The sequence below is a fragment of the Ceratotherium simum genome, chromosome 34, assembly GCF_057802395.1.
Source record: "Ceratotherium simum simum isolate JZ-2026a chromosome 34, ASM5780239v1, whole genome shotgun sequence".
Lineage (NCBI taxonomy): Eukaryota > Metazoa > Chordata > Mammalia > Perissodactyla > Rhinocerotidae > Ceratotherium > Ceratotherium simum.
Window position 1 is genome coordinate 16,681,844 of NC_141933.1, and position 27,343 is coordinate 16,709,186.

The window sequence follows — 27,343 nt, forward strand, 5'->3', positions numbered from 1 at the left end:
TAGGACTGAAGTCCCTGTTTCCTTGCTGGCTGTCAGATGGGGGGCGGAAGGGGGCGCTCTCAGGTCCTAGAGGCTCCCCACATTCCTTCCACATGGCCCCCTCCGTTCTCAAAGCCAGCAATGGAGAATCTCCCTCAGGTTGAATCCCCCTCATGTATGGAATCTCTGACTTCAGGAAGAGCTCTGTCCCTTTGAAGGGCTCCCCTGAATAGGTCAGACTAACTGATAATCTCCCTTTCTTAAAGTCAGCTGTGCCGTATAACACAACACAACCACAGGAGTAAGATTACAGCATATTCACAGTCCCAGGGACTGTGCAGCATGTGTACGTGGGGATGGGGAAAAGGTCTTGGGGGCATCTTAGAATCCTGACTATCTCAAGGGCCAAGCAGGACATTTTTGGTGAAGAAGGTTGGAGGTCATTCCTGGCAATTTGAGAAGAAATCATCCAGTAAACTTAACGGTCCTTTTGCCTTTTGTAAGGCCATAAAGAATCTCATGAAAGGTTGGGACCTTCACCCTGGAAACATCACATCGTAAGTTGTCTATGATTGCAGAGTTCATGGCCCCTTGAACTCATTCATCGTTTCCAGGTTGATAAACCCTGGGGCAGGGTGTGGAGAGGGATGCAGGAGGGGTGAGGGCTAAACGGTGTGAGCTGGGTGTGTGGAGCTGCAGAGCTTTCTACCTTCAAGCTGCTGTGTGTTGGTCATGGGAAGGATGTAAACTTGTGTTCCTTGGTATTGGCCACCATCATCAAGGTGACCTCTGCCCAGTGCCCTGTACACACATGTTGACACGTTTTGCAGCAGCCTGCACTTGTGGCAGGGCATACCCCTCAGTGCCAGATCTGCCCCTGTACAGGCTGCTTCAAGCCTACAGCAAGCTCCCCCATGAACCCAAAGTTGGGATGAGCCCCTGAGAATGAGATTAAGAAAGAGGAAACTCAGAGATGGTCTCCTGGGATCCTCCCCGCAAGTGCTGATATGGAAATGGGTAACTGAGTCTCTTTAGGGACATCTAGGTGCTGGAGTAACTTTGAGGCCAGAAAAGCGGAATCCTAAGACTCAGGATCTTGCAGTATTGATCTAACACTTCTTAGGGGAATATGGCAGGCCTGAGGCTGGAGTGGAAATGATGGGCCTCAGGTCTCCTTGTTCAAAGGCGCTGGACACCAAGACCTCAAGCTTTTTATTCCCATTAAAAATCCAGGTCTACTAAGCATGCTCTAGCTTGGGATACAAGGAGAGAATGTGCTGATCAGAAGGCCCAGGCAAGTGAGCTCCTTGTTGGTATAGGTCAACCTAAATTATCTCATTGGAACCAGATATAGACATCGGTCTGCTGAGAGTTTGATTGATGTGGGTTCAGCCCCAAAGACCTGATCACTTCTGGGTCTAGTAACATGAGTAGCTGTCATTTGTTGAGCAATGACTAAATGCCAGTTCCTGTGCTAAAGGCTGCATCAGTCAGGGATCTTAGTGCATTCAAAAGAAACTCTCCTGGCTGATCTGAGTAGAGAAATGAATTTATGAAAAGGAAGTGTAGTGGCTCATAAAATTGCGGGAAGGGCTACAGAACCAGACTTGGGGCCAAAACCAGGCCACAGAACAGGTCAGGATCTGACTGCCACTGCTACGATTCAGACTTCGGACCCTGGATCCATCCTCTAACACTGTGGCCACTGCAGCCCCAGGAACTTGATATTGCTGTTGCCATGACCAGAGAGATGTCTTCTTGGACCCCTTTTTTTGGTCACTAGCTCCAGATTCAAAGTCTTGAATGGATGTTTCTATATGATAGAGTCTAGTCATGTGCCTTAGCTGCAATGGAGGTGGGGAACCTATTTGGCACTTTCATCTTCAATAATGAGAGGCCTGCTCCGCACCAAAATCCATAGGAAGAGGAATTCCAGAAACCTCAGGAAGGTGGGGAGGGAGCAGGCAGCTCACAGCATGTCCACTACACATGCATTATCTCTTTCTATCTGTACTTTATAAACAATGGTATGAGGTACAGAGAGGTTAAAGAATTTGTCCAAGGTCACACAGCTATTAAGTGGTAGACCCTAGATTCAAACCTGGACTGTCAGACTCCAGAAGCCACACTCTCAGACACTGCTCCATACCTCCACTGGATGTTCATACATGGAATTTCTGGGTCACTAAGCTGTGGATTTCAGACTGTGGATTGTGTGACCTAAAGAAGAGACTTCCATTGGGGTTGGGGTGCCTGAGCAGCCAACTGGCCTCCAAGAATCGGCTCTGTCTTGTCACTGACTGTAGTTGTTCTGTCCGACATGCAAAGCGGCCCTGCAGGGAGGGCCTAGGGATGAGAGTGAGCAGAACCCAGCTCAAAGCTTCTGTCGGGCTTATTGTTAAGTCATTCCCTTATTTCTGGTTCTGTCTCCTTAAGTCAGTGGCTACAGAGGAAGGATATTTCCATTCCTTGGCTTAAGATGGGATATATTCTTCCCTGATTGTCCCGCTCCTTTCCAATGTGTACACTGTGAACTTTGGTTATGAAGGAAAGGACACTGTCCTGTGCATGTGCCAAGGTCACCCCACCTACACACCTTTGCTCCTGCTGTTCTTTCCACCTGGAATGCCCCTGTATCCTTCCCCTCTATTCACCACTGATGCGTCAAGTTGAGAGTCAGCTCCTTGTTTCCATGGAGCCTTTCATTTCTACAAGCTGTAAAGCAATACGCAACTTTGTAAAAGTGTTCTTACTTACAGGTACTTTTGTTTCCAAAGGAGACTCTCCAAAGACTGAAATTGATCAAATGATACGAGCACTTTTAATTTTAATAGATATTGGCAGATTCATTTCCAAAACGTCTGTGGCAGTTCACATTCCCACCAGTAAAGCAGGAGAGCTGTGCATTTTGGAAAAGCTCCCAAGGAGATTCTGAACTGCAGCCCAGGATAAGAACCACTGGCTCAGAGCAATCTCAGAATGGCCCCTAAGTTCCTGAAAGGGGTGACAGGAGAGAAGCTGCAAGCGAATGAGTGGGCTCCCGGGGAAGTGAAGAAATGGTTCTTATCAGCGCTCCTGTCTCGCTCACGCCTGGCAAACCCTCCTTCCTCTGGGGAGCTTCCTCCAAGGCCCCTATACAAAATGTCACTGTGAGATGAAGCGAAGGAGGATCTGAACTTTGGGAAATCCTCAGGACCCAGGAGGACTTCTTGGCAGGTAAGTGCTTTCTCTGATGTAGTGGAGCTTGTTCCAGATAATGTTCAATCACCTGGGAGGTGCCTGGCCTGGGCTGAGAGGTTCTGGAAGGCTCGCTGGGACTGTGTGTGGCTTTCAGGTTGCATGGGTGACAGCAGCGACAGGAATTCTCCTCCTCTGCCTTTCACATTCCTTCTGAGGTGTGTGAAAGCTCTCCTTGGCTGGGGAAGGCAGAGATGCACATGGGGTTTTTTGAGCTTTGAGGAGGGAACCCACTTTCTAAGTGCTGTGTGTTCCTAGGAAGGCCAACAATCATTGTTTCTTGATGCTCTTTGTTTCATAGACTCTGAGTGGCCCATTAGGCACAAACAAATAAAAGTAATATTCCGTTCTTCACATTCAGGTCCACAGGAAAGCCAACCTTGGCTGTTCATCATTGTCTGCTTCATTCTATTCAGAAAGAGGTCCTAGCATCCTGGAGCATCAGATGCTGGGCTCAGCATTAGCTTTTCTAGCCCATCTTGACTTCTCTTCATGCCTACTCTTTCTCCACCTCACTCCCAAGGTCCCCTAATGGTGTGGCTGTGGTGTGCGTGTGCGTATGACAAACTGTGTTCTCCATTGTAGGACAAAGCCAAGGTGAAACTCCTCCTACTTCTGGCTCTTCTATTTGGGGCAGTTTCAGCTCTTCATCTGAGTAAGTCTCCTTGGCCTTCAGTCTTTCTTTCTCTCTTTTGCTCCTTTCTACAGTACATAGGGTCAGAGTCACAAAGCCACCTCTTCCTCTGGCCATCCCGTATTTCAGAATCTCTGCATTTAAAGGAGCAGGGACTCTCGAGCCTGGAGTTAAAGGGACTCCTCAGGGGATCTGTATATCTGCAGTCTTGGTTCTACTATGACATTCTCAATTTTGTCCTTTCTACCTAATGCTAATGATGATCACAACAATGGCTTCCTTTCACTTTGAGCTCACTGAGTGTACTGGGCTCAGCATTTTCTGTACATCATCTCCTTGAATCCTCATAACATCCCCATGAGGAATGTAGTAGTGTATACCCTTATCACCAACGAAGCAAAGATAGTAGATGATGGAATCGGTACCCAAACCTACAACTGCCTGATGCTAAGTCCTTGCCCTTCAAGCCATGACCTCATGGTGGAGGCTGGGTTGTCCTCATGGAGGCTTGGTTCCAGGTTCCTCTCTTTCCAAGGCTGAGCACCCTGATGCCTAGGGCAAGGTCGGAACTGTCCGTGGTGCTGGGGAGGAACAGGGAAAGATGTGAGGGAGGAGCATTTGGCCTTTCTCTCTGCCAGGGACTGAAACATCCAAGTTTGAGAGCCCCTTGGGAGATGAGACCCTGCCTCAGGATGGGGAGATGCCAGAACATGAGGCAATGGAGGCTCCTGTGGAGGGACTGATGCTGCCAGAGGAAGAGGAGGAAGGGTGCTCTGGAAGTGAAGACGCCCCTGAGGAAGAGGAGGCTGTCAAGTCTGCCTCTGCCCTAGGTGAGGTGTACGAGGACTTTCAGTGTCCTAAGGAAGAGGAGACAGTAAAACTGGTGGGCATCCCTGGATACAAAACCAGCTGCTTTCTTGTAGTTAGTACGCCTATGATGTATAACCAAGCTCAGGTGAGTGGGCTGTGGCTGAGGCTGAGGGCTGGGGTGGGGAGGAAGACAGAGAGGGGATGTCTCCAGCCTCTGTGTCACTGGTTGTTTTCCTCACTGAGAAACCTGGGGGTGTTACCAGGGGCTGAGGCCCACAGAGGTGTTAGAGTTGGGTAAGAGGGGGTAAGAGGTAATTGTGGAGACTTAGAGACCTAGGGCTAAGGTCATGTGAATTCCTGTGGGATGGCCACTCCGTTATTCCTCTTTTATCCTGCGTTGCAGCATACTTGCCAGACGAAGTACTGGGGCAACCTCATTTCCATCCATGACATCCACTTTAACTACTGTATCTGGCACTCAGTCAAAGACATCAACCAGGGTCAAGTCTGGATTGGAGGCTCCATCGCAGGCTCGGTAAGAGGGGTCCTAGCTTTAAGTGGGTAGCCTCTCCTGACCCAAGTGAGTGCTGAACTTGCTTTAGATTTGTCTGTGCTTCTGCTGTATGATCCCCTGAAGAATTGGGAATAGATACACATCTGGGAAAGACACCAAGGGGGTTGCCTAGGCATCGGAAAGAGCCAAGGATTTAGAATGAGGAGGTTTGGGTTCAAGTTCCACTCAGCCTCTGATCATCTCTAGGATGGGGTTGAAACTCTTGTCGCACCTCTTGTTAGGGCCAGAAGGATGAGTGCGTCACAGGGATTTGTAGAATGTGGAGGTGATGATCACTGTGGATCAACATTACACTTGACCGGGACAGTGTCCGTCATGGTCCAGCAGGCAAGGCAAATGTCTGGAGGGCAGCAGGAGGACCAGACAGGGACAGTTCCAGCGCTGCCTACCTGCTTTCACTTTGGCTCATGCTCTAGCCCACCTTCTCCCCTCCTCCCTCCTCTAGGGTCACTCCAGGCAGTTTTACTGGATGGACGGCAGTGCTTGGAACTTTTGGTACTGGGCTCCCAGACAACCTTCTACCCATACTGGCAACTGTGTGTCCTTGGATACCCATGGTGAATTGGGAGTGGAGATGAAAGATAAAGAGTTCTGGGAGATAGGAGGGCCTCATGGAGGAGGTGCTAAGAAGAGCTGGACTCTCCAAGGGAACGCGCTCCTGGAACTTTAGACTTCATCTCCACTGGAGTGTCGGGTGGGGAGGGAGAAAGACCCTCCTGGTGCTGAGTCAGGGGAAACAAGAGGCTGAAGGTCCCTTCCTGTTCTGCCTTCACAGGAGGCTACTGGAGCCTAAATCAGTGCAACAGGTTGCTCCCGTTCATCTGTTCCTACTGAGCCCGACCCAGCCAGGAGTTCAGAGCTGCCCCTCCTGGGCCACTGCCTCCCCTCTCATGCCTGCTGCCCCTTCCTCCACACCCCCAGCAATAAAATTGCTTTCCTGAAACTTATTTCTTTTTCCTCTCATCATTGACCCACTCTGCTTAGCCCCACTCACGAACTTTCTGCCCTACAATGACTCCGCACTCCACTGTCTGTCATGAACGTTAGTACTCTCAATGAGGATAAAACATGGGGTGAGATTTGTGGGGCCTTCCTGGAGACAGAGGAGTGGGCTCAGCTAGCTCTTCCTAGCACGCCCAATTACCTGGCACCTGTGTACAGGTGCTGCCAGGACCCCACCGAACTCTCTCAAACCTTTCAGGGTGGACCCTCAATGTCCTGGCCTTTTTTCTCTCTTACAGACTGCGATTGCCTTAATGTGCCAGGAAATTAATATGTTCTGGGAACAGTTGACAACTCTCAGGAGTGGGCGTATGAGAACCCCAGTCCTTGCCCCGCAGGTAGAATAATTCGGAAGCATGTACTGGGCACTGTTTGCCAGTGGGATTAACTTCCAGTTACCCACTGAGGTAGCTGGCTTTACAACACACATTTTCTTTTGAACTCTTCTCTTCCCTACCAGTGCCCTTGTACTTCCCAAATAAATTTGCCCACAAATCCTTGTCTCAGGGTCTGCTGCTGGGGAAACCCAATATCAGACAACCTGCTATATATTCAACTCTATACAAGGCCTAGGAATGCGATAGGACACAGCCCCCAGCCGTTCAGGAACATACAGTTGTTTATAATATAAGCACAACAATATCTACTAATTGTTACCACTTATTGCACACCCACAAAGTACCCCGCTCTGTGGTAGGCACCTTACCTAGATGACGTTGTCTGATTGATAATTATTATCCCATTTTACAGCACTAGGCTCAAAGAAGTTATGACCTGTTAAAAGATTTGCCCAAGGTTGTACATCTAAATGTGTCCAATGTTGGTGATTTGACTAACTGCCCCAGAGCATGTTCCTTTAATCGTTATGATTCCGTGGCTGGAAGCATTGGCTGCTCTCCCCTCCAGGACATCATCATATGGGCATGGAACACAGTAGGGAGGCTGGATGGACTCTTTTACCCTTGGGTTCATCATGGGGTATAAGACTCGAACCTAGCTCGAAATGAGGGCGTCCCAATCAGAAGTGAGGAAGGAAGGCATTCTGAACCGTCTCTTCACTAGGGAGATGAGCAGAAAGTAAGGCATCAATGCCCTGAAGCCCCTTTCCTCCAGAACCCCTCAAATTCAGAGAATTACAAATGGGACCAAGGTCATAGGGAGAGGTAAATCAAGACCTTTAATTTTTTGAGTATGGCCCAGATAGGAGAAGCTACTTGCTCAAGGTTGCACAGTAAGTTGAGAAAGAGATAGAAATCAAACTTAGGTCCATTGTAATATTGTAACTGTTCCATGATAGTCTGTTGATTACAAAGACGGTGGAATTCTGAAACATTATTAGGGATTCAGCCCTGTGCTGGGTGCTGTGGAGGATGCAGCTGAAGTAGAACTTTCACTCCTTGCCCTCGTGGACTTAATATTCTGGTGTGGGAAGGCATTGCTTCCCTGTATTCCTATATTAATAATAAAGAGTAACAAAATCTCCCACTTACTAAGCATTTACTAGATGCCAGGCTCTGTGCTATGTGGTAGGTGCAGATCCTCATAAATCTCTTCTGTTGGGGTGTGAGTTGTGACAGCTGTGTGATTTCCAGTCCTTGGACAACCCATTTGGGGGGTTAACGTCAACAAAGCGGCATGAAAGAGATGTCTGGGATCTTGGTAATATTCTGTATCTTGATGTGGGCACACATACGTGGGTGCATTCAGTCTGTAAAAATTCCCTGAGCAGTCCATCCTACTTGAGAAAATGCCTGTTATACATCCACAAAAAAATGAAATAACGAAATAATGGGACTGGCTATACATTCCAAAATATGAGTGCATTTTTCCTTTCCAACAAGATACTGACTAAGCTCTGTGACACTAAGATCGTGATATTACAACTGAATCTCTGGAGTTCCTTACATCATGCAAAGCGCAGAGCTCAATCAACACTCAGGGCTTATTTGCGGATTAGGGTCACAGCTCCAGTCCTGGTTTCCTGACAAGGGCCACTCCCAACCTCATGGACCAGGCACTATTCAGAGAGCTTTACTGAAGTTGATCTCATTAGAGGTCAGCTCTGTCATTAGCCTCAGTTTATGGATGAGAAACCTGAGACACGGAGGACTGACTCTGGGACTTGTGATTGCATTACACGTCACACAACACTGCTTCTCAAGACGGCGAGACCCACCCTCTGCATAATGTGGAGTTGGACCAAATCTCAAGAGGCAGAGTTTGAAACCCCTGTGAACATAAATGCAAACAGTAAGCCACAGACTTGGAATTTCACGGATGTTGAACACGTTGGCATCATTGGCTAGACTGTCTGGATGTAACACATTTGGGTGTGTCAAAGAAAGTAAGGACGTGGGAGTCAGATAAACTAGGGCCCGATGCGCCACCTCTTATGAGTTGTGTGAACTTGGGCAAGTTGCTTAACCTCTCTGAGCCTTTGTAGTAGATATGAAGACTAGAGATGGCAATACCTAATTTGTAGGATAATTTTAAACGTTAATTAATTAGGATAGTGGATGTAAAAGCCTTAATGAAGAATAACGTGTGGTCCGTGATGGACCTTCAACAATGTTATTTCCAGTTTTAAATTAGACAGGCATCACTGTGGTCATTGAGGAAGCCATTGGAATGTCTTTGCCCAGAGTTCGTGCGCAAAGAAAAGTGGGTCAATGCAGAGGAGGAGCAGGCTGTAGAGAGGGGAGGTCAGTGAGAGGAGGCAGATGGAAGGCAGTCTTGGGTGGTTAAGGAGCCTGCTTCTGGGTTAGGCCCATCTGTGACTTGCTGTGTGATCTTGGGCACCTTGTTTAAGCTCTCTGAGATGCCATTTCCTCATTTGTAAAACAGGGCCATTGAAATTAAACAATGCTTATCGTGGTGCTGGCTCATGAGAGTAGTCAACCTTATTGATCAACCCAACCACTGAGTGAAATGGTGCTCCTGGCCTGGATCCCAGGATGGGGGAGAACAATGAGGAGGAGGTCTAGTCCTCCACCCCCCACCCCCACTAAGAGGTCTCAAGCTTGAAATCCGGAGACCAGGTTTTGGGGCCCTGGAATTGGCCAATGCCCCCCAGCTAGGTAGATAAGCTGAGGGTCTGGTCCGTTGGGCTGGGGAGATATCAGCCAAGACCGTTACTCTGCAGTCAGGCCCAGAAGTGACCGCTCAGATACTTCTCCATTTGTAGGCCCCTGGGAGAGCAGAGGAGAGGAAGGAATCCAGGCCTTTTCACCCTCTGGGCTACCTGTTCCTGGCGCCCTGGGCTACTTGTACCTGTCCCGGAGGACTGGGCTGGAGTCTGAGGAAAGCCAGGAGGTCACAGAATTGAGTCACCCACCTGAACACGTTCACTAGCTCTTGGCAGTGACATCCAGCAAAGTTAGGGCTCAGCACCTGCTGCCCTCTCTTTCGACTACACTGAATTAGGCCGGAGCTTGGTTGATGGAAGTTCTGATATTTTTGCATTTATTTGGATTTTTAAGAAATATTGCGTTAAAATATTATTTATTTGACTACCAATTTTTTCAGTATTTCCTTAAATTTTGCACCTGAGGCGAGTGCTTCACTCACATCCTCCTAGTCCTGACCCTGTGGTGGCATAGGGCTGGTTGGAGATGGAGAGTGGGATGGGGTGGGGAGGCTGGTCCACCAATGTCTGAATGACACTGCATGAAGCTTTGCATTCCAGCTGTTGCCTCTGTGCCAAAAGATATGACCTGAGGTTGGACAAAATGGCATATTCCAGGTCAATGATCCTCAACTGGGGCATTTTTGTTCTCCAGAGGACATTTGGAAATGCATGGAGACAGTTTTGATTGTCATGACTGGGGGACGTGTTATTGGCCTCTAGTAGGTAGGGACCAGGCATGCTGCTAAACTTCCTACAATGCACAGGGAAGCCCCCCACAACAAAGAATTGACTCCAAATAGTGATGGTGCAAAGGTTGAGAACCTTGAACTAGATCCACAGCACAGAAGAAACAGCATAGGTTTCTCACACATTAAGTGTGAAAAAGGGAGGGAGAGGGAGAAGGAGAGTGAGGAAAGGAGGGAGGGAGGGAGGGAGAGACAGAGAGACAGAGGTTTTAGAGCCAAAAAGACTTAGAAATCCCAGTTCTCCCACTTGCTGTGTAAACTTGGCAAGTCACCTTCCCTCTCTGAATCTCAGTTTTCATGTCTGTGAAGTAAGAATAATCCTACATTCTCCTGGGAATGAGGTGAAGGTGAAGATTCAGGGACGTGATGCATATAAAGTACCTGGTCTGGATAAGAGCTCAAGGGGGCCAAGGCTCCTTTTGCCTCCTACCTCCTCTGCTCGTGGTCTCCCAGCTCCCTGGATTCTGCACTTCATTTGCTGGCATATTGACCGGAGGAATGCTGCTCCTGGGGTTAAGAAGTATTGTTCAGACTGGGGCTCTTTAGGGGCACTAATAATAGATTTGCCTGGACAGTAGACATCTGGGGTCTTCTTGGGCACACCAGGGTGCATGGGCACCCATATATGGCAGCAGACCGCAAGAGGCAGGTCCCTGCAGCCCCAGCAGCGAGCAGGGCTCAAGGGGAGAGGACTGAGAAAACTTCTTATCAGCTCCACTGCCCCCACCCAGCCTGGGGCAATCACCCTGCCTCTTTCCACTTCCTCAAATACCCACTATAAGGGCTGCCACAGACACTGCGAGTGGAGGCCTCAGACTTTCAAGAGGTGAGTCTTCCCCCGAATGCCTAGGGAGGAGGGATCCAGGGCCTGGGAAGAAGCAGGACCCTATCTGGCAAACACCTCAGAGGTCTGTCCTTAGGACCATAATGGCCACCGTCCTTCCTCCTCCTTCCCCAGTGAGAGTGAAATTGGCCCTGGCCCTGAGCAGACCTGTTCCTGCAGGGGCAAGCGTCTGGGCTAAGTGCTGTTGTGGGGAGCAGTGATGGAGCTCTCGGGAAAAAGGGACTTTTGACTTTGAGCTGACACCCCCATGTCCTTTCCCTGATTCTGCAGCTCAGGGTATATTCGTTGGAGGAGAAGGAAGCTCTCTAGTTTGCCCTTTAATAAACCAGTTAAACCAACTTTGCTTCTCTGCTATGTGCCAGGGGCTCCTCAGACACGCAGGACATCCCCAAGGAGGGAAGGTCACAAGACTGAGTAGATATGAAATTCCTCCTGCTGCTGCCCCTTCTCCTGCTGGGGACAGTTTCTGGTCTTCAGCTGCGTAAGTATTCATTTAGACCAGTGGTACCTCCCCTTCTCTTCTCATCCATATTTCTCCTTTCTCCTCTTTTCTGCACCTTTTTTGCACTCACTGGGCCAGGGCCGTAGCCTCCCCTCTTCAGTTGACCCAGCTCATTTCTGGTAAGACCTCTTCTAAACTCAGAACTGTGACCTGAACTTTCTGTCTGGGCTCCTTCACAAGAAAAAAGCGCCCACCTATGAAGATGAAGGGCTTCTCACAGGTGCTTCCGTTCACCTCTAACATACACACCTGTGGTGTCAGCGAGAAGTTAGGTTCTCATCCATTTGTGTATGTGACCCAGGAGTTCTCACCTAGCCCTACACCTAGGAGATCCTTCCAATCTTGGCTCAAGGTGGCATTCCTAGACGGCTTGAATGGGGTCAGAGCTGTCCATGGTCCTGGAAGCAGGGAGAACCCAATCTGACAGCAGGTTACCTGTTACCTGTTCTTTCCAGAGAATGATGCCCCCCATTTGGACATCCGAGAGACACAGACAGACCTGATCCATGATCTGGAAGGTTCAGGGGAGCAGGAGGAAGAGTTGGCCCTGGCCGAGGAGGTGATTCCATCAGACGGAGAGGAGGCTGAGGCTTCTGGCTATCATGACACCTTTGAGGATGAGGAGGCCACAGAGTTGGACCCAGCTGCCCTAGATGAAGACTTGCAGTGCCCCAGGGAAGAGGAAACAGTTCAAGTGCCAGCCCATGCTGGGTGTAAGACCTGCCGCTACCTGTTGGTGCGGACCCCCAAGACATTTACAAAAGCTCAGGTAAGTGGCAGGAAAGCTACTGTGGAGGCCCGGGATGAGAAGAAGAGAGTGGATTCATATTCATTTAGACCAGTGGTACCTAAAGCCTAGTGTGCATCAGAATCTCCTAGAGAGGTTAATCTATTAAAACACAGATTTCTGGGCCCCATCCCCACAATTTCTGATTTAGCAGGTCTGCGGTGGGGCCTAAGAGTTCGCATTTATAACAAATTCCCAGGTGATGATGATGTTGTTGGTCTGGCGACTGCACTTTGAGAACCACTGATTTGAACAAAAGGCTTTGGTATTAGATACACCTGTGTTCAATCCTGGCTCTGCCTGTCAATGGCTGTGTTACCTGAGCAAGTCACTTCACCTTTCAGAGCTTCAGTATCTTCATTTGTAAAATGGAGATATACAGTAACAACCTCTTAGAGTTCTGGTGAAGATTCAATGAGATAATACACGGAAATTATTTGGAATAGTCCCTGGGTCATTGTGACCTCTCAATAAATGGTGGCTATAATTATTCTGAGTATTATTATTATCTCCTGCAAGAAGTTCCTGACAACAGAAAAAGCAGCAAGAAAAGAGATTGAAGGGGACAAGTAGGTCACTGATTTCTGATCTGTAAAGGGATATACGGCTCTCTCCTGGAGACTCATGGGCTTGAGAAAAACCAGAGTGAATTCTCTACCCCACCCCTTCTTCTCTCTGCAGAATGTCTGCAAGACTTGCTACCGAGGCAACCTCGTTTCCATCCACAGCTACAGCTTCAACTATGGCCTCTGGTGGTCGGCCAGGAGGTTCAACCAAGCCAAGGTCTGGATTGGAGCCGTCATGAAAGGCTGGGTAAGTGAGGGGCCAACACCCAGGTACAGGAAGTTCTTTCAGACCACCTGAAGGGTCTACCTGCTGGCGTAAAGTCTCATCCCAGCAGCTGAGGTGACCTTAGAGCAGCAGGCAGTGACACGCTGGAGCTGGCTTGTACTGGCTCAGGAGAACCGATGATTATGCACGTCCCTTCCCAATTCCATGTTCAGTGACTTCACGCCTATAGCTTGAAATCTGCCATGGTGGATGAATTTACACCAAGGAAATAGGCAGTTGTTACAAATCAGGGTTCCTTCCTCCCTCTGCCTTCTCACCTTCCCCCAGAGCTGGTTGTTAAACATTTACCAACACACCACTGGAGTCAGGAGATAGGTTCCACACCCAGCTTGGTCACTTACTAGCTGAATGACTTCCTTGGGCCTCAGTTTCCTCATCTCTAAAATGGGGTCCTTCTCTCAGAGTGTCTCTGGGATTGTGGATGAGTAAGTGCTTGCTTGAAATGCACAATCTTGGGCCCCACCTCAGACCTCCTGAATTAGAATCTGCATTTTAACAAGATCCCCAGGGGATTTGTATGCACAGTAAAGTTTGAGATGCCTACTCCGTGTGATGATGCATTGTTGGCAAACTCTCAGAGATGGATCTCTAGGGTGTCTGGCTTCTAGTCGGGTAAACAGTGAGAAGAGATGATTTATATACATAGTGAGTGTCCAGAAAGGGATACTTGGTGCTCGGTGGGCATTCTCTGGAGCCCCTGCCTCTGTCTGTCTTCCTGGACCTCTGCCCTCTAACGCAACCTAACACTTGTCTAGTTCCTGTGGAAGAGATTTCGCTGGACAGATGGGAGCAGATGGAATTTTGCATACTGGGCTCCAGGGCAGCCTGGGAATGGGAAAGGACACTGTGTCGCTCTATGCATCAAAGGTGAGGGGGACTGGGCATCAGGACAAGGGGAAGAGGGGGCAAGGTAGACTCTTACATATTGTTCATTTGAGCTGCCTGAACACACCTCCCTAAACTCACAACCTCCCCCCAGCTGGAGAACTAACATCCTGCCTATGAGGAGGGCTGAGATGTAGGGAGGGATTCTTTAAAGCAAAACCAGGTGATGGCGTGCCCTGTGTTGGGGCTAGAGGGCGGCTCTCCATCCTCACAGCCCCGGGGCTGGGGTCCTTTCCCTCCACTGATATGAAGGCGACAGATGAAAGTAGCAGATGTGAATGCAAGTGTGGATGAGGGATGAAGGAAAGATGTGGGAATTAGGGATGGCTGACAGATAATTCGCCAGCTTCCCATAGCATGGATGCCAGATCTGAGGGAGCTTAGTACAGTGGCTAAGATTACATGTGCTGGAGTAAGACTGCTGTGGTTCACATCCCAGCTCTGCCACTTGCCAGCTGAGATAGAGGCAAGTGATTACCCCCACTAAGCCTCAGTTTCCTCATCTGTGAAATGGGGATGAGATAGTATCTATTCTTGGAGTCATTGTGAGGATTAAAGCACTTAGCACCCTGCCTTCCTCACGGTGGTTAGCTGGTAAGGGAATGTGGGAAACATATGGCTGATGGGTCATGACCTCGGCAGGCGAAGGAGGCTTTTGAGGTGCCCCAGGAGGGAAGGAGGGGGACACAAGCCACACTCAAATGGGCAGCTGATATCACTGTGCTCTCTCTACTGCTAGGGGGTCAATGGCGACGAACTGCCTGCAAAAAGCGTCTGCCCTTCATCTGCTCCTTCTAAACCGATGGCACGGAGACCCTGCCTTGGAGCCTCCTCCCTTCGCACCCTCCCGGCTGCCCCTTGACACTGGGCTTGTCCCCCAGCCCCACCCCCCGAATATAAAGCCTGACTTGCCACAGCATTTCCTGACTCTTGTTTCTTCATTGCTCACTTTGGAGGACTCCCCGGGGTTGGAAAAGCCTGGAAGCGCTCACTTCCGCAGGGTGGGGCTTTGAGGAAACGGTAAAAGGTGGTGGAATACGGCGCCCGGTGGGGGTTGGGTGTGGGGGCGCTGAGGTGTCCGGCTGCAGCGCCATCTGGGGGCGGAGCATGGACTCAGGCGGACCGTTCTCAGCCCGGGCTCCGGGATTCCCACCCCTCCCCCCAGGCTCTGGGGGAAGATCTCATTCGGCAGTGGGGCGTGGGGAACTGGCCCTCCCGCCTTGTTTGGGTTCAGTATGGGGGGTGTGTGTGTGGGGGGGCGGTGGGAGTGGGGTGGCTTTCCAAAACGGAGGCGATTTTGCTGATTCAAGGACTGGGGTGGAGCAGTGAGATCGCATCTGGATAACCACGTGGGAGGGAGGAGAAAGCATTCTTGTCTGGGGGCAGCCTGCTCCTCTAGTCCTGTGTCTTCTTGGCCTCACATACTGGCCCCTGTTTTCCATTCTTCCAGCCACTGTGGGTGAATTCCAAGGCCCCAACTTCCTCTGAGATGTGTTCCCCATTCCATTTCCAGGAGGGTGGCTGCCCTCCTGCCTCCCCTACCCTTCTCCTTCCTCATCCCCTGCCTACCTCCCTAGAGGGGCCACATTGTCAGGAGGGAGCTGCCTCCCACCAGGAGGGCCTTGAGGCTGGTCAGGGCATCTGGCAGCAGTGTGGTTTCCATCCTGGCTTTGTAGCCCCGGGCCTCAGCTTCCCTCCCTCACCCCATGTTCTCAGACCCTGGGGACACTGAGAGAGAACACTGTTGCTGCTCTTAACCTTGTTCCATGCAGGATGCTGGGCTCCAGGAAGGATATGGGGTTGATGAAGCAGGAAGTTCAGACCTGAGACTGGGTATTAAGAGGGTGGACAGCTTTGGGTTGAGGGGAGAGAGAGAGGGGGGCACTCAGAGATGGATGTCTTCTTGGGGGTGTCATTCCACATGGGGCACAAGGAGCATGTACAAGTATTTCTGTGGGTGCACGTGTACATGCGTGTTTATGTATCTTGGTGTGTATGCGAGTCAATCTTTGTATACCTGTGTGTACGTGAATCTATATATGTAAATGTGCATAAATCTGTGTGTATTTGTGTATTGTTTGTGTACATTTTGTACATCTGTGTGTATTTATGGATAGGCCTGTATGTCTGTGGACATCTGTGAAGCTTTGCACCATTATATGCCTGAATCTGTGTGTGCACACATGTGTGTACCTGTGTGTCTTTGGCCAGTATGTTTGGGAGTGTGTATACATGTCAGTGTGTGTCTGAGCACACCTGTGTAAGGGTCTACTTTTGTGTGCGTGCGTGTGTTCCTGTAGGCATTTGATGGGATGTGGAGTTTCAGGAACAAAAGGAACAGTTTCCCAGATGTACTTTCTTTCTAAAGGTGTTGGAGGTGATGGAACGGGACAGGATAGGAGAACCCCAGAGGAAGTGGGTGGTGAAGAAGCGGTAGGGATGAGTCCTTTGAATATGAGCAGGCCTCTGGCAATAGGACAGTGGGCCTTGGCATTGCCATGAACCTCACCAATGCTGGGCCCCAGGGACTGCCTCTGGGGAGAAGAGGCCTGTCCTCAGTACAGGGGTCTGTCCATCTGCCTTGGATGGAGAGGGGGTCAGGAAGCTCCTAATTGCAGCAAGTCAGTCTCCCCAAGGGCACGGAAGGAGAACTGCCTGGGGGTCAAGCCCCCACCCAGGTCCCTGCATTGCATACTGCAACAAGCTAATTCTTTTTTTTTTTTTAATTTTTTGTTTATTGCAGTAACATTGGTTTATAACATTGTCTAAATTTCAGGTGTACATCATTATACTTCTATTTCTGCATAGATTACATCATGTTCACCACCCAAATACTAATTACAACCCATCACCACACACCTGTGCCGAATTATCCCTTTTGCCCTCTTCCCTCCCCCCTTCCCCTCTGGTAACCACCAATCCAATCTCTGTCTCTATGTGTTTATTTATTGTTGTTGTTATCTACTACTTAATGAAGGAAATCATACGGTATTTGACCTTCTCCCTCTGACTTATTTCACTTTGCATAATACCCTCAATGTCCATCCATGTTGTCACAAATGGCTGGATTTCATCGTTTCTTATGGCTGAGTAGTATTCCACTGTGTCTATATACCACATCTTCTTTATCCATTCGTCCCTTGATGGGCACTTAGGTTGCTTCCAAGTCTGCAAACTGCAACAAGCTAATTCTTGATGCTCTGCTTCTAAAAGAACTGTGGAATCTGGCTGTGCAGGGTGGGAGGGATAAGCAGTAAGGGAAGCTCTGTATAGGCAGCTCTGGGACTGGTATTTCGGCTGAACGGCAAGCCCCCTTTTATCAGCCTCCACTTATCTCCTTGACGGGGAATGGGTTCTAGCCGATCCCAGTCGCCCGATATCCTGCCAGCCAAGACCAGAGGTAGAGGGCGGGGCAGGGAAAGGAGGAGGACTTAGACCCCTCCAGATTGAAGCTTGCTTGAGGCAGGCGAGGGTAGATAAGATGTCCCTCAAATATCCGACACTGTCTGTTATTGGGCCTCAACTTCAACCATTATATATTCATTCCATTGGTTGTTTAAGGCCTTTCAGTCGTGAGTAGGCTTTGATTAAAAAGCAAATACTCTGAGGAGAAGAAACACTTGAGAGCATTATCTATCAATACCTCTGGGAGACTCATTGGTAACTTGCCAAGAACAAGGTTTTGTGAGAAGGAACACAGAAGGCAAGGATGTGTGTACCTGTCAGTGGGCATGGGGAGAGGGGGCTTGTGCAGAAAGAGAGACAATGAAGCAGAGAGTGCTGTGTTCACCATTTTCTCTTCCTGCGGACCCAGGAAGACTCTATTTCCTAGTATGCCTTGCGGTCAAGTTGGGCTCTGCAGCATGCTACTGAGTCTGATCAACGCAATGTGGGCAGAAGTGATGTAAGCTACTTCTGGGGCTGGCTTTTAAATGACCCCTGTGATCCTCCTGTTCTCACTTTCCTTGCCACAGGGATCTGGGGGTCTGTGTGTCTCGGATGGCATAGTTACCAGATGGAGGGGGCTGTCTGACCTGCTTTGTTGTATTAAACCTTGAGATTCTGCAGCTTGCTTGTTACTGCAGCAAAACCTGGTTTAACCTAACACATAGAAAAGAAGGTGCCAACAAATGTCCTAATTCTTCCCAGACAGACGTAGCACAGAGGTCAAGATCCCAGACTCTGGACTCACAAAGCCCTGGTTCGAGTCCCAGTTCTACCATTTCAGTTTTTAACCTTACCAAGCCTCGGTTTCTTCTTCGGTAACATGAGGGTGGAATTAGACAATGCCTGTAACGCATTTAGCCCACTGCTTGGCAATGTCAAATTATCACTAAACATTAGCTTTTATGCTGAGTAAGTAAAGAAGCAGTGTAGTGTTGGAATGAGCATGGGTTCTAGTTTGAATTTCCATGTATTGCAAATTTCTTCCTCTATTAAACAGGATTAATAACAAACCACAGCAAGTTCACCAGGGTTGGTGTGAGGGTCCATGAGATTATGTTGGTGACTGTGCTGAGGACACCATGATGCAGCAGAGACAAGTTAGCTATTTTATTAGTACTGATGTCAACCCTAAGTCTAGCACACAGAAGTGGTAACTTAGTTCAGCTGTGGGAGGACAGCGTCAGGCTCACACACACGGGTTCAGGCCAGGGGGTGCTGAAGCACCTGTAGGAGGAAAGGGGGGACTGGGGGGGGAAATCCCTCCAGGACACAGCTGCCTCCATCTCCTCCTAAGAGAACATCCCTGTGACCCCAGCCTCAGCCCAGCCTCCTGAGAGCTGGATTCACCGGGAAAGCCTGTTGGTGTCCTGGTTGGAGAATACAGTGCTGTCTTCATTGATGTTTCTGCCATTCAGATCTCCAGACACTGCCTGATGCCCGAGATTGCCCCTGGGGAGGTGTTATCCCACCATCCTGAGGATGCAGCTTGGGGTGAAGGCAGAGTCGGGAGGTGGTGGGCCTTGTTTGGGGGAATCTTACCCCTTCTCCCCCTGCTGTGGGGGATCATTGGGGTCAGGCCTTTGCAAGTGCCCACTGCTTGATCCTCCCAAACTACTCCCAAAGCTGCCCCCACCCCTTTCCCCACACCTTCTGTAGAGGGGCCAGCCCTCATGTCTGCCAAGACCTCATGGTCATGCCCACACTTCTTTTCTGGAGGCAGATTTACCATGAAGCTAATGAAACATACTTCGGGGCTGCTCAGTTGCATGAGCCCCTTCTAATACCTAATTTTGTATTATTTTTAAAAAGATGCCTCAAATTTTATATGCTTCAGGCTTCATAAAATCTGGATCTGCTCCTGAGCTCAGCCCTGGTGAGATTTCTGGGCCTCTCACTGGAGGAGAGCCCAGAAGGAGAAAGGGATGTGGGCGAATGGAGGCAGGCGTGGACCTGAAGCTTTCTCAACAGCCTTCCCAGCTTCCTGTACTTGCCTCCTTCCCTGGGTGGCAGGACACCTGGTTCCCTTTTGGTCACTCACTGCGTGACACAAGTCATTTCCCTCTCTGGTCTCCGTCTGCTCATCTGTAAACAGGAGAGTAGGACCAGATGGTTTCTAAGGCCTTTTAGTTTCCAACATTAGAAGACTGACCACGTTGTTAGGACACTGTGCGGACAGGCCTGCTGACCAGCTGCTCACAGGGCAAGAGGTCTCACTGAGCCTTTTCACCAATGTTTTAAAGGAGGACTGCCGAGCTCCCAGAACAGGGCCCAGGTCCGAGAATCACGCCACCCTGGGGGTAGCCTACTCTGGCTTCCAGAGTGAGGGCCCCAGATGGCTGTGAGAGTGTGTGAGGGCCCCAGAGGGAGAACAAGAATGGCCCCTGCCCTGGTTTGGGGACAGAGCTGTGGGTGAAGTAAGACAAATTCACTGAGTCATGCCTCCTGTTTCCTTGTGAATTTGGGACCCATCCAAGTCAGGCAACGAGACTTTGCACCACCGTCTAACTGGTCTCCTCTAAAATGGGGTCCGCCTGAGTTCCTGGGAAAGCCCGGGGCTTACTCTTTATTCAGTTGAACCTAATCATGGTCAGAGTGGAGGAGGCTGAAGCAGCAGGGCAGATACCCCCTGGAGTTCATTCTTCTCTTGTGGCGTGTGGGCGATGGAGTTAGACCTGAGTTTAAATCCCAGCTCTCTCGCTTCCTGGCTGTGTGGCCTTGGGCAAATGACTCTGTCTCTCTGAGCCTCAGTGTATCTTCATAACAGGGGAACTAATATCCACCACATAGGATTATTCTAAGGATTAAATAAGATAATGTATGTGAGAGTGTCTGGCACGTGGTAGGCCCTGTGGCCACTCATTATTACTATTATTATCTCTACTCTTTGGAAGGGGGATGACTCAGGTGCTACTGCCCTGGGGATCTTGGGAAGCAGACAGGGGTGAAGGTGAGATTGAGGTCTTGGCAGGAGGACCACCGGTCTGTCAGGGCACTGGGAGGCCCAGACAGCTGGGTCCTGGCTGTGGCCTCACGGGATGAGCAGCAGAAATGAGAGCCCCTCTCCTCTCCCATCCCCCCTTGCCCAGGTAGGGTGTCCTACTGGGAAGCCTGGAGCCCAAGGGTGAGCATGAGGCCCTGGGAAGAGGCCCTAGTGGCCGATGGAGTAGGCCCCCGAATCTGTGGACTGCTTCTCCTCCGTGGTCTGGTCACTGGGGAACACTGGGTTGGCCGAGGCAGCGACCTTCAGCATTGTCTCATTCACCTGCAGGCAGAAGTGCTGGCTTTTTCATGCTCTGACTGTGGGTGAGGTCCTCCTAGGGGGCCCCATTTGACAGACTCAGCAGTTGGGGCTCGTGGCCTATTCACTAGGGGGGCTACCGCAAGTCTGTGTGATCCCAAGACCTTTGATCCTTTCCATGCACCTCAAAGACAAACAGAAACCTGAGCTAACCCATCGCAAGATTTGTCCCCCTTCAGAAATGGAGAGGAGATGATGAGGGATGGGGATGTTGAAAGTGATGACCCACAGAGCCCCCAAGATTCTCCACAGAGAAATCTCCAAACCCCCTCTTTTCTTGACCCCCCCCAATATGTATTGAGGCCCAATGAACTCCCCTAAAGAAGCCTCCAAAAGTGAGCCACTGGGAGTCCCTGGGATCTAGCGTCCCTCCCTGCCCCGTCCCTCTACCTCCTCACCTCCTCAAACTTCTTGGCTTTGTACTGGTCGGCCCCCTTGAGGAAGTTGAGCAGGATGATGTCGCAGAGGACAGTCCCCTGGAGGAGGAGAAGCAGGTGGGCTCAGACGGGCTGCCCCAGGACGGGTGGGAACAGGGTGGCAGGAAGGGCAGGGGGGTCCTCAGAGATGCCTGACTGATGATGGTGGGGATGATGTTGAATTTGCCGGCCTGCAGGTCCAGGGGCTTTGTGGGATGTCTTCATGACCCGCCTCCCCAGCTCCTGGGGGTGACCCCAGAGCAAAATGCAGAGAGAGGACTTGGTATGGAAGCAGAGGGACTGAGGGGGCTGAAGTCCCTGGGAGTGGGGCTATGTCCCCGCCTTGCTAGCTGGGCTCTGCTCCTCATCAAGGCTCCTCCCATCTATAGAACCCCAGAGTCTCCTCCCCCACCTCCCTGGTGAGGAACAGGAACTTTGTACGCAGTGGTGCCTCCTGCAATGGGGAGGCTGCCGTGGGAGGTGATGAGCTCCCCATGACTGGAGGTGTTCACGCAAGTGCGAACCCAGCAGGGAGGTTGTGGAAGAGAGGAAGCATCTGGCAAGAGGTTGGGCTTTGCATTCTAGGCAGAAGCAGGACTTACCTGAGTCCCTCCCCTGCCCACCCCTGCCAGCCGGGGCCCCACCCTGACGGGCCTCCTGTCAGAGCCTGGAGGGGCTAACTCACCACTCCTACAGAGGTGAAGGCTGCCACGGAGCTGATGATGGTGGGAATGATGTTGAACTTGCCAGCCTGCAGGCACAAAGACCAAGGGGAGTGGGCAGAGGGTCCAGCAGCGCAGAGGTGAGGCCTGAGGCTGAACTTGGACCCCCAGCCAGAGAGGAGGAGGAGCCAGAAAGGTTCTTGGTGGGTCAGCAGGCCCCGCCCCTTCACGGTACAGGTGAGGAGATGTGCCCAGCCCACGGTCTCAGAGCTGGTCAGCAGCAGGACCCTGCCCCCCAGAGGAACCTCCTCAGGGCCCAACATGGGTCTGGGTTTCCCCCGGTCCCGGTCCACCCCATCTTCCTGGCCTAAGGACTCACATTCCCGTACACCAGCACATCGAAGCGGATGCCAAAAGCCTTCAGGAGCGTGCGGTACTCACTGCCATCCTCCGTCTTGTAGTACTTGGCAAACCTGGAAGCCAGAGGCGAAGGTGGGTAACCCCGTGGGCTCCCGCCTGAGCCGTCAGGGTCCTCTAGAGCCTATGACCCTCACTTATCGAGCAACTCTTACTGATGGCTTAGGGGACACCTGCCACAGTCCTCCGTGTGTAGTTAGCTGACCCCTGCACAAGCATCATCTTGGGGGCTCATTAAAAATGCAGATTCCCAGGCCCCACCTCAAACCCATGGAACCAGCATCTCTGTGGGTGGGGCCCAGGGCTCTGCCTTTTAAATAATGTCCCTAAATGATTCTGATATGTATGAAAGTTTGAGCCAAGCTGGACTCCAAGCTTTTTCAGTTCTCTTTGTTTGGGTATCCCAGGGCCTGGCTCCATGCAAGTGCTCCCTCTCCACAGGCTTCTCAGCCTACTTGGATTCAAAGCCTGGCTCCACCACTTACCAGCTGTGCAACCTTGGGCCAGTTACTTAACCTCTTTGAGACTCAATTTCCTCTTTTGTGATTGGGAATACACCTGCTTCATAGGGTTGCTGTGAGAAATGAATGAAACCACACGCATGGGGGCTTAGAACAGTGCCTGGAACACCGTAAGCACCCAGGAAATGTTTGCTGATGTTGGCTGTTGTTATTGCTGAAGAGATCCATTTGCATTTATAGAGCAGTTTAAAAAAGTGCTTTCAGACACCTCATCTCATTTCACCCTCGCACAAACCTGTGGGACGGGGATGTGACTGCTCTAGTTTTCAAATGAGGCTCCGGGGGTTACGTGACTTGTCCAGGGTTACCCAACTGGCCAAGACTCAAGGCTGGGTTTGCCCACGTTTAAGATTTTGTCGTCTGTACCTTCTCTGCCTGGTATGCCAGGTGCCAGGAACTGTGCTGCGGGCTGATAGGAATGATCACATTTAATTCTCACCAAACACAGCGGGGTGGGTCTTCACACCCCCATGTTGAAGATGCCAGTGGTGGTGAAGAGACTTGCCTATAGTTTCACAGGTAGGAAGCATTAGAATTGCATTTGTCTTTTGGCTTCTAAAGCATTTTCCCCTACTTGGCTGTGCCCATCACAGGCAAAACTCTAACATTAGCCAGGTGTAATCTCTTTGGGCTACTGTCCCACAGCCATAAATCCTGTAAATACTGGTGCCAGTATCCCAGGAAAATGGTGAGGATTAAGTGAGATGATGGGAGTGAAAGGGCTCAGAAGCTCCGTAACTGGGTGGGGTCGACATTATCTTATTCATGGCTGGCTGCCTCCCTTTCAGTGTTTCCAGTCCCCACAGATTCCTGAGGCCTGTCCCAGGCCTCTCCCAGCAGAAAGAGGGTCTGAGAAACTCGTTCCCTGAAAGTGTTCAATGATTGATGTGATGCCCCCCATTCCCCAGGGATATTTGCGTTTGAAACTGTCCAGCAGGTGGTGATGGATGGAAACTAGACTTTTGGTGAACACACGATGTAATGTATACAGAAGTCTAATTATACTGATATACACCTGAAATCTATGTAATGTTATAAACCAATATTACCTCAATTAAAAAAAAAAGAAAAGAAATTGTACAGCAGGGAGAATGAAATGCTCAGCCCAAGTGAATAAATAATGGAGGGATTACAGGCCTGGGAGGAAGATCATTTGTGGGGAAGTGGCATCTTAAATCATAAAATCTCGACCACTGTTTGCTCTGGCCGTGGGGAACTTCGGAGTCTAAATCCCCCACTTTGGAGTCTGGCTCCACCACTTCCTGGCAGTATGGCCTTCCATGTGAGTTAACCCTCAGAGTTTCACTTGCTTGTCTATAGATGGGGATGCTCACGTCCCCTGGCAGGTCTGTTAGTGAGAGGGGTAGACACTAACACTCACCCTTCGAGGCAGCACTATCTCGATCCCTGTGCTACGCATTCAGTCTGCCCCTCCACACCCAATCTCTGCCCTTCTCTGCGGGGCTTGCGAGCCTGGTCCCCAGAGTCTGCTTCCACCAAGCTCCCTGCCCTCTGGCTCCGGCTGGGTTCAGCCAGGGGCAGGCGCCCACAGGCATTCAGAGGAGGGGAGGGAAGAAGAGTCAGGGTGTTTAATCCTCCAGCTCCTCTCTGCTGGTCCTCTAAGGTCCAGAGCCTGGAGGGTGGCTGTCTTACAGCCCTGCCTCTCTCCAGGTTCTGAGCACTGCTCCCTCGCCTTAGCCCTGCCAGCCTGGGTGGGAACAGCTTTCCCATGTGGCCAGCCCTGGTCCTTCCCCAGGCTTCTCGGTTCCCTTCACCCTGCATTCACCTTTGTGAATAGTCCCTTCATTCAATCACCCATTTTGAGACCACTGACTGTTTCCCCCCGGGACACCTTCCCTTAACATCCCCATTTCACAGAGCAGGAAGCTCAGGCCTAGAGAGGTTTAACTGGGCCAGGAAGGCATGCAGTTAGTACGGGAGTACAGGCGGCACATTTATCTTTAAAAACATGGTGAGCTATGGCCTGGGTAGTGGCAGCAGAGAGCTTCACAGACAAAGGCAAAATGGAAGGAACTCAAATTGCACCAGCAGGAGGATAATAGGATGGACACCAGAAAGGAAATCATTTCTAGAAAGATGAGGAGGTCCAAGAACATAACTCTCCAAGGAGGCCTCTCAGGAGATTTTAAAGCAGTTTGGAAAAGAAGTCTCTGGAATGGGCAGAAGGCTCCTAAAGTCCTCACTCCGGCTTTCAGGTTGGCTTGAGGCTAAGTACGAACCATCACCATCTCCACATCCACCATTTACAGAGTACCAGAAAAATAGGCAAAGCTCTTAACATACGCACCTCAGGTAATCTCATGAAGAAGGCACTGCTGACCCATTTTACAGATGGGGAGACAGATGAGAAGTTAACTTGCCTGAGCTGGGATTCTGATCCACTCTGACAATTCCAAAGTCTGTGCTCTTAACTCTGAACTGTCCTGCCTCTGAGCTCTAAGTGGCCCTTAAGGACACAGGCAGACCTACAGCCCTTCTCACATCACTGGAGAATCCAGGGCCTTTGTCTGAGAGACCTGGCAACTGATGCCCGTGGGGACTGAGCAGGCATGGGAGGATGGGGCAGAGACATTTGGGGCAGGGCAGAGGCTGGGACTGTGGTCCTGAGGTCTGCATTCCCCCCCCAAGGCTGCAGGCATGACAAATGCTCTGATATTGACTGGGAGAACAAAAAGTCGGCATTCTGGGCACTGCCGTTGAAAGCAGGGCTGACTAAATTTATCTTGAGAAGGAATGTGATGGAAACAGGGAGAAAAACCAAAGCGGACTTGGTTTTTCTCCAGCACCTGCCTTCCAAGAGGCAATAAGCATGATAAGATCATTATCTCACCACCCACCCACCCTCGGAGAAGGGTTGGCAGGGACTGGTTCTCTTCCCGGGTGGGAGTGAGGAGGAACAGCACTCAGGGAGGGAGGGCCCAGGCTGCAGACTGGGGAAGGACCCAGGAGTCCTGACTTCTGCATTTCTCCAGTGTGGCTGCAGGGGGTGCACAGTGTCACAGAATCTGGCCCAACCCTGTGGCACCAGGGTCTGGGCTATCTTCTCTTCTGGCACATGGCCGGACTGTATTTCCAAGCCCCCTTGCATCTAGCTGGGGCCCCATGACTAGTTCTGGCCAATGGAATGTGAATGGAGGTGAGGTCTGTGACCTGTGGGCCAAGGGGTTTGAGGGCAGTGTACCTTCTTCATCCTCCCTTTCCTCACAGCCAGTTGCTCAGGAGCCAGGGGGGAGCTCAGGCCTTCGGGGAGCCTGAGTCAACAGGTGGCAGGAGCCCAGATCCCTGCATGACAGCGTGGAGTGCCCACCTCCACTGACCCACAGTGCACTGTGCCGTGAGCAACAAACAAACCTTGGTGTGAAGCTACTGAGATGGGGGGTTGTTTGTTACAGCAGTTAGCAATGTTTACCCTCACTGTTACAAACTCCTATAATTTTATAGTGGAGAAGACTGAGGCTCACAGAGGAGAAGTTATTTGCCAAAGGACAAAGAGTGAGTTAAAATTGGGGAGTTGATTAGGCAGAGAGAGGGCAAATTCCAGTGATGCTACATTCCTAGGAATAAACCCTCTAAGAAAGTCCTAGGAGATCTGGGGGTAGTTCTACGACTGTCTTCAACTAGCTTTTTGACCCTGGACAAGTCACTCAACCTCTCTGAGCTTTTTACCTCAACTGAGAAGGGAGAGTAAAGAGCTGTGGGGAGGATGAGATGAGATAATATATATAGTAATTGCTGAATTACAATTACTATATAGTAAGTGCTGAAAGCATGTTCCCTTTCTTTCTTATCCTAAGATCAAGATAAAATGAAATAATAATTTCTACATTTACCTTAACCATTACACTCTCTTGCCTCCTGGAGATAATAATATTAGCAATAATAACAGCTAACATATCCTGAGTGCTTACTATGTGCCCAGCACTGCACTAAGTGTTATACGCATATTAAGTCATTTAATACTCACAAAACCCCATGAAATTCAGTACTGTTGCTATTCCCATTTTATAGATGAGGAGTCAGGATCAGAGAGGTTAAGCAACTTATCTCAGGGCACAAAGCCAACAGTCAGTGAGTGAAGCTGGGATTCAAACTCAGGCAGTCCAGTTCCAGAGCCCACACTCTTAGCCAGCGTTCTAGACTGTTCTTTTTGTTGCCTGATTTCTGTTAGGTCCTGGCTAATTTCTCTCAGTTTTCCAGCTGGGGGGCCCTTTTGCATTTACAAAGTGGGTCTCAACCCCCAGAGTCATTGGCTGGGAGGAGAACAGGAGGCATAGGTGAGGCATGAAAGGTCAGAAGAAGGGCCACCAGCCTTCTCATCTGAAAAGGGGAAGAGCTGAGCTAGACCGTGCCAGGCCCTGATTTCTCCCAGTTCCTCCGATTCTGGGAAATGGGGTTGGTGAGAGTGACACCACCATTCCACACCTTGGCCTGGAATACAAGGCCCCTCCCAACCTGGCCTGGTCCACCTTCCTAGCCTTACCTGCAAACCACCTCCCTGCCAAGCACCTCAAGCGCCAACCACACCACACTACCTGCCTTTCTGTATTTCTGCACACTTCAGAGACATAGACTTCTGTGCCTT

The 27,343-nt window shown here is 50.4% G+C and overlaps 3 protein-coding genes across 5 annotated transcripts in view; 2 read left to right on the forward strand and 1 right to left on the reverse strand.

Annotated features, from left to right (window-relative positions):
• Positions 1-4,535: 4,535 nt before the first annotated feature.
• LOC101395182 (bone marrow proteoglycan-like) lies at positions 4,536-6,068 on the forward strand. 2 transcript variants are annotated; one of them, XM_087423252.1, is made up of 4 exons: positions 4,536-4,805; positions 5,064-5,195; positions 5,680-5,791; positions 6,010-6,068. In XM_087423252.1, exons 1-4 carry the CDS (start codon positions 4,551-4,553, stop codon positions 6,066-6,068), a joined length of 558 nt encoding a protein of 185 aa, XP_087279378.1. In that variant the 5' UTR covers positions 4,536-4,550. The 2 variants fall into 2 exon arrangements, with proteins under 2 accessions (XP_087279378.1, XP_087279379.1); XM_087423253.1 differs by having other exon boundaries at positions 6,013-6,068.
• Positions 6,069-11,319: 5,251 nt separating this feature from the next.
• LOC106800019 (proteoglycan 3) lies at positions 11,320-14,794 on the forward strand. Its single transcript, XM_014792842.2, has 5 exons — positions 11,320-11,434; positions 11,911-12,224; positions 12,924-13,055; positions 13,850-13,961; positions 14,719-14,794. The coding sequence occupies exons 1-5, from the start codon at positions 11,374-11,376 to the stop codon at positions 14,775-14,777; spliced, it is 678 nt and encodes a 225-aa protein (XP_014648328.1). The 5' UTR covers positions 11,320-11,373; the 3' UTR covers positions 14,778-14,794.
• Positions 14,795-17,588: 2,794 nt separating this feature from the next.
• Positions 17,589-27,343, reverse strand: part of P2RX3 (purinergic receptor P2X 3) — a 38,426-nt gene continuing 28,671 nt past the window's right edge. Inside the window, exons 10-13 of one of the 2 annotated variants that reach the window (XM_087422914.1) lie at positions 22,182-22,275; positions 21,826-21,891; positions 21,123-21,200; positions 17,589-20,688 (exon numbers count right to left, since the gene is read on the reverse strand). In XM_087422914.1, the coding sequence (XP_087279040.1) occupies positions 20,575-20,688; positions 21,123-21,200; positions 21,826-21,891; positions 22,182-22,275 (352 nt within the window). In that variant the 3' untranslated portion in view covers positions 17,589-20,574. The remainder of the gene's footprint in view (positions 20,689-21,122; positions 21,201-21,825; positions 21,892-22,181; positions 22,276-27,343) is intronic. The other variant, XM_004437362.3, reaches the window with a different exon arrangement.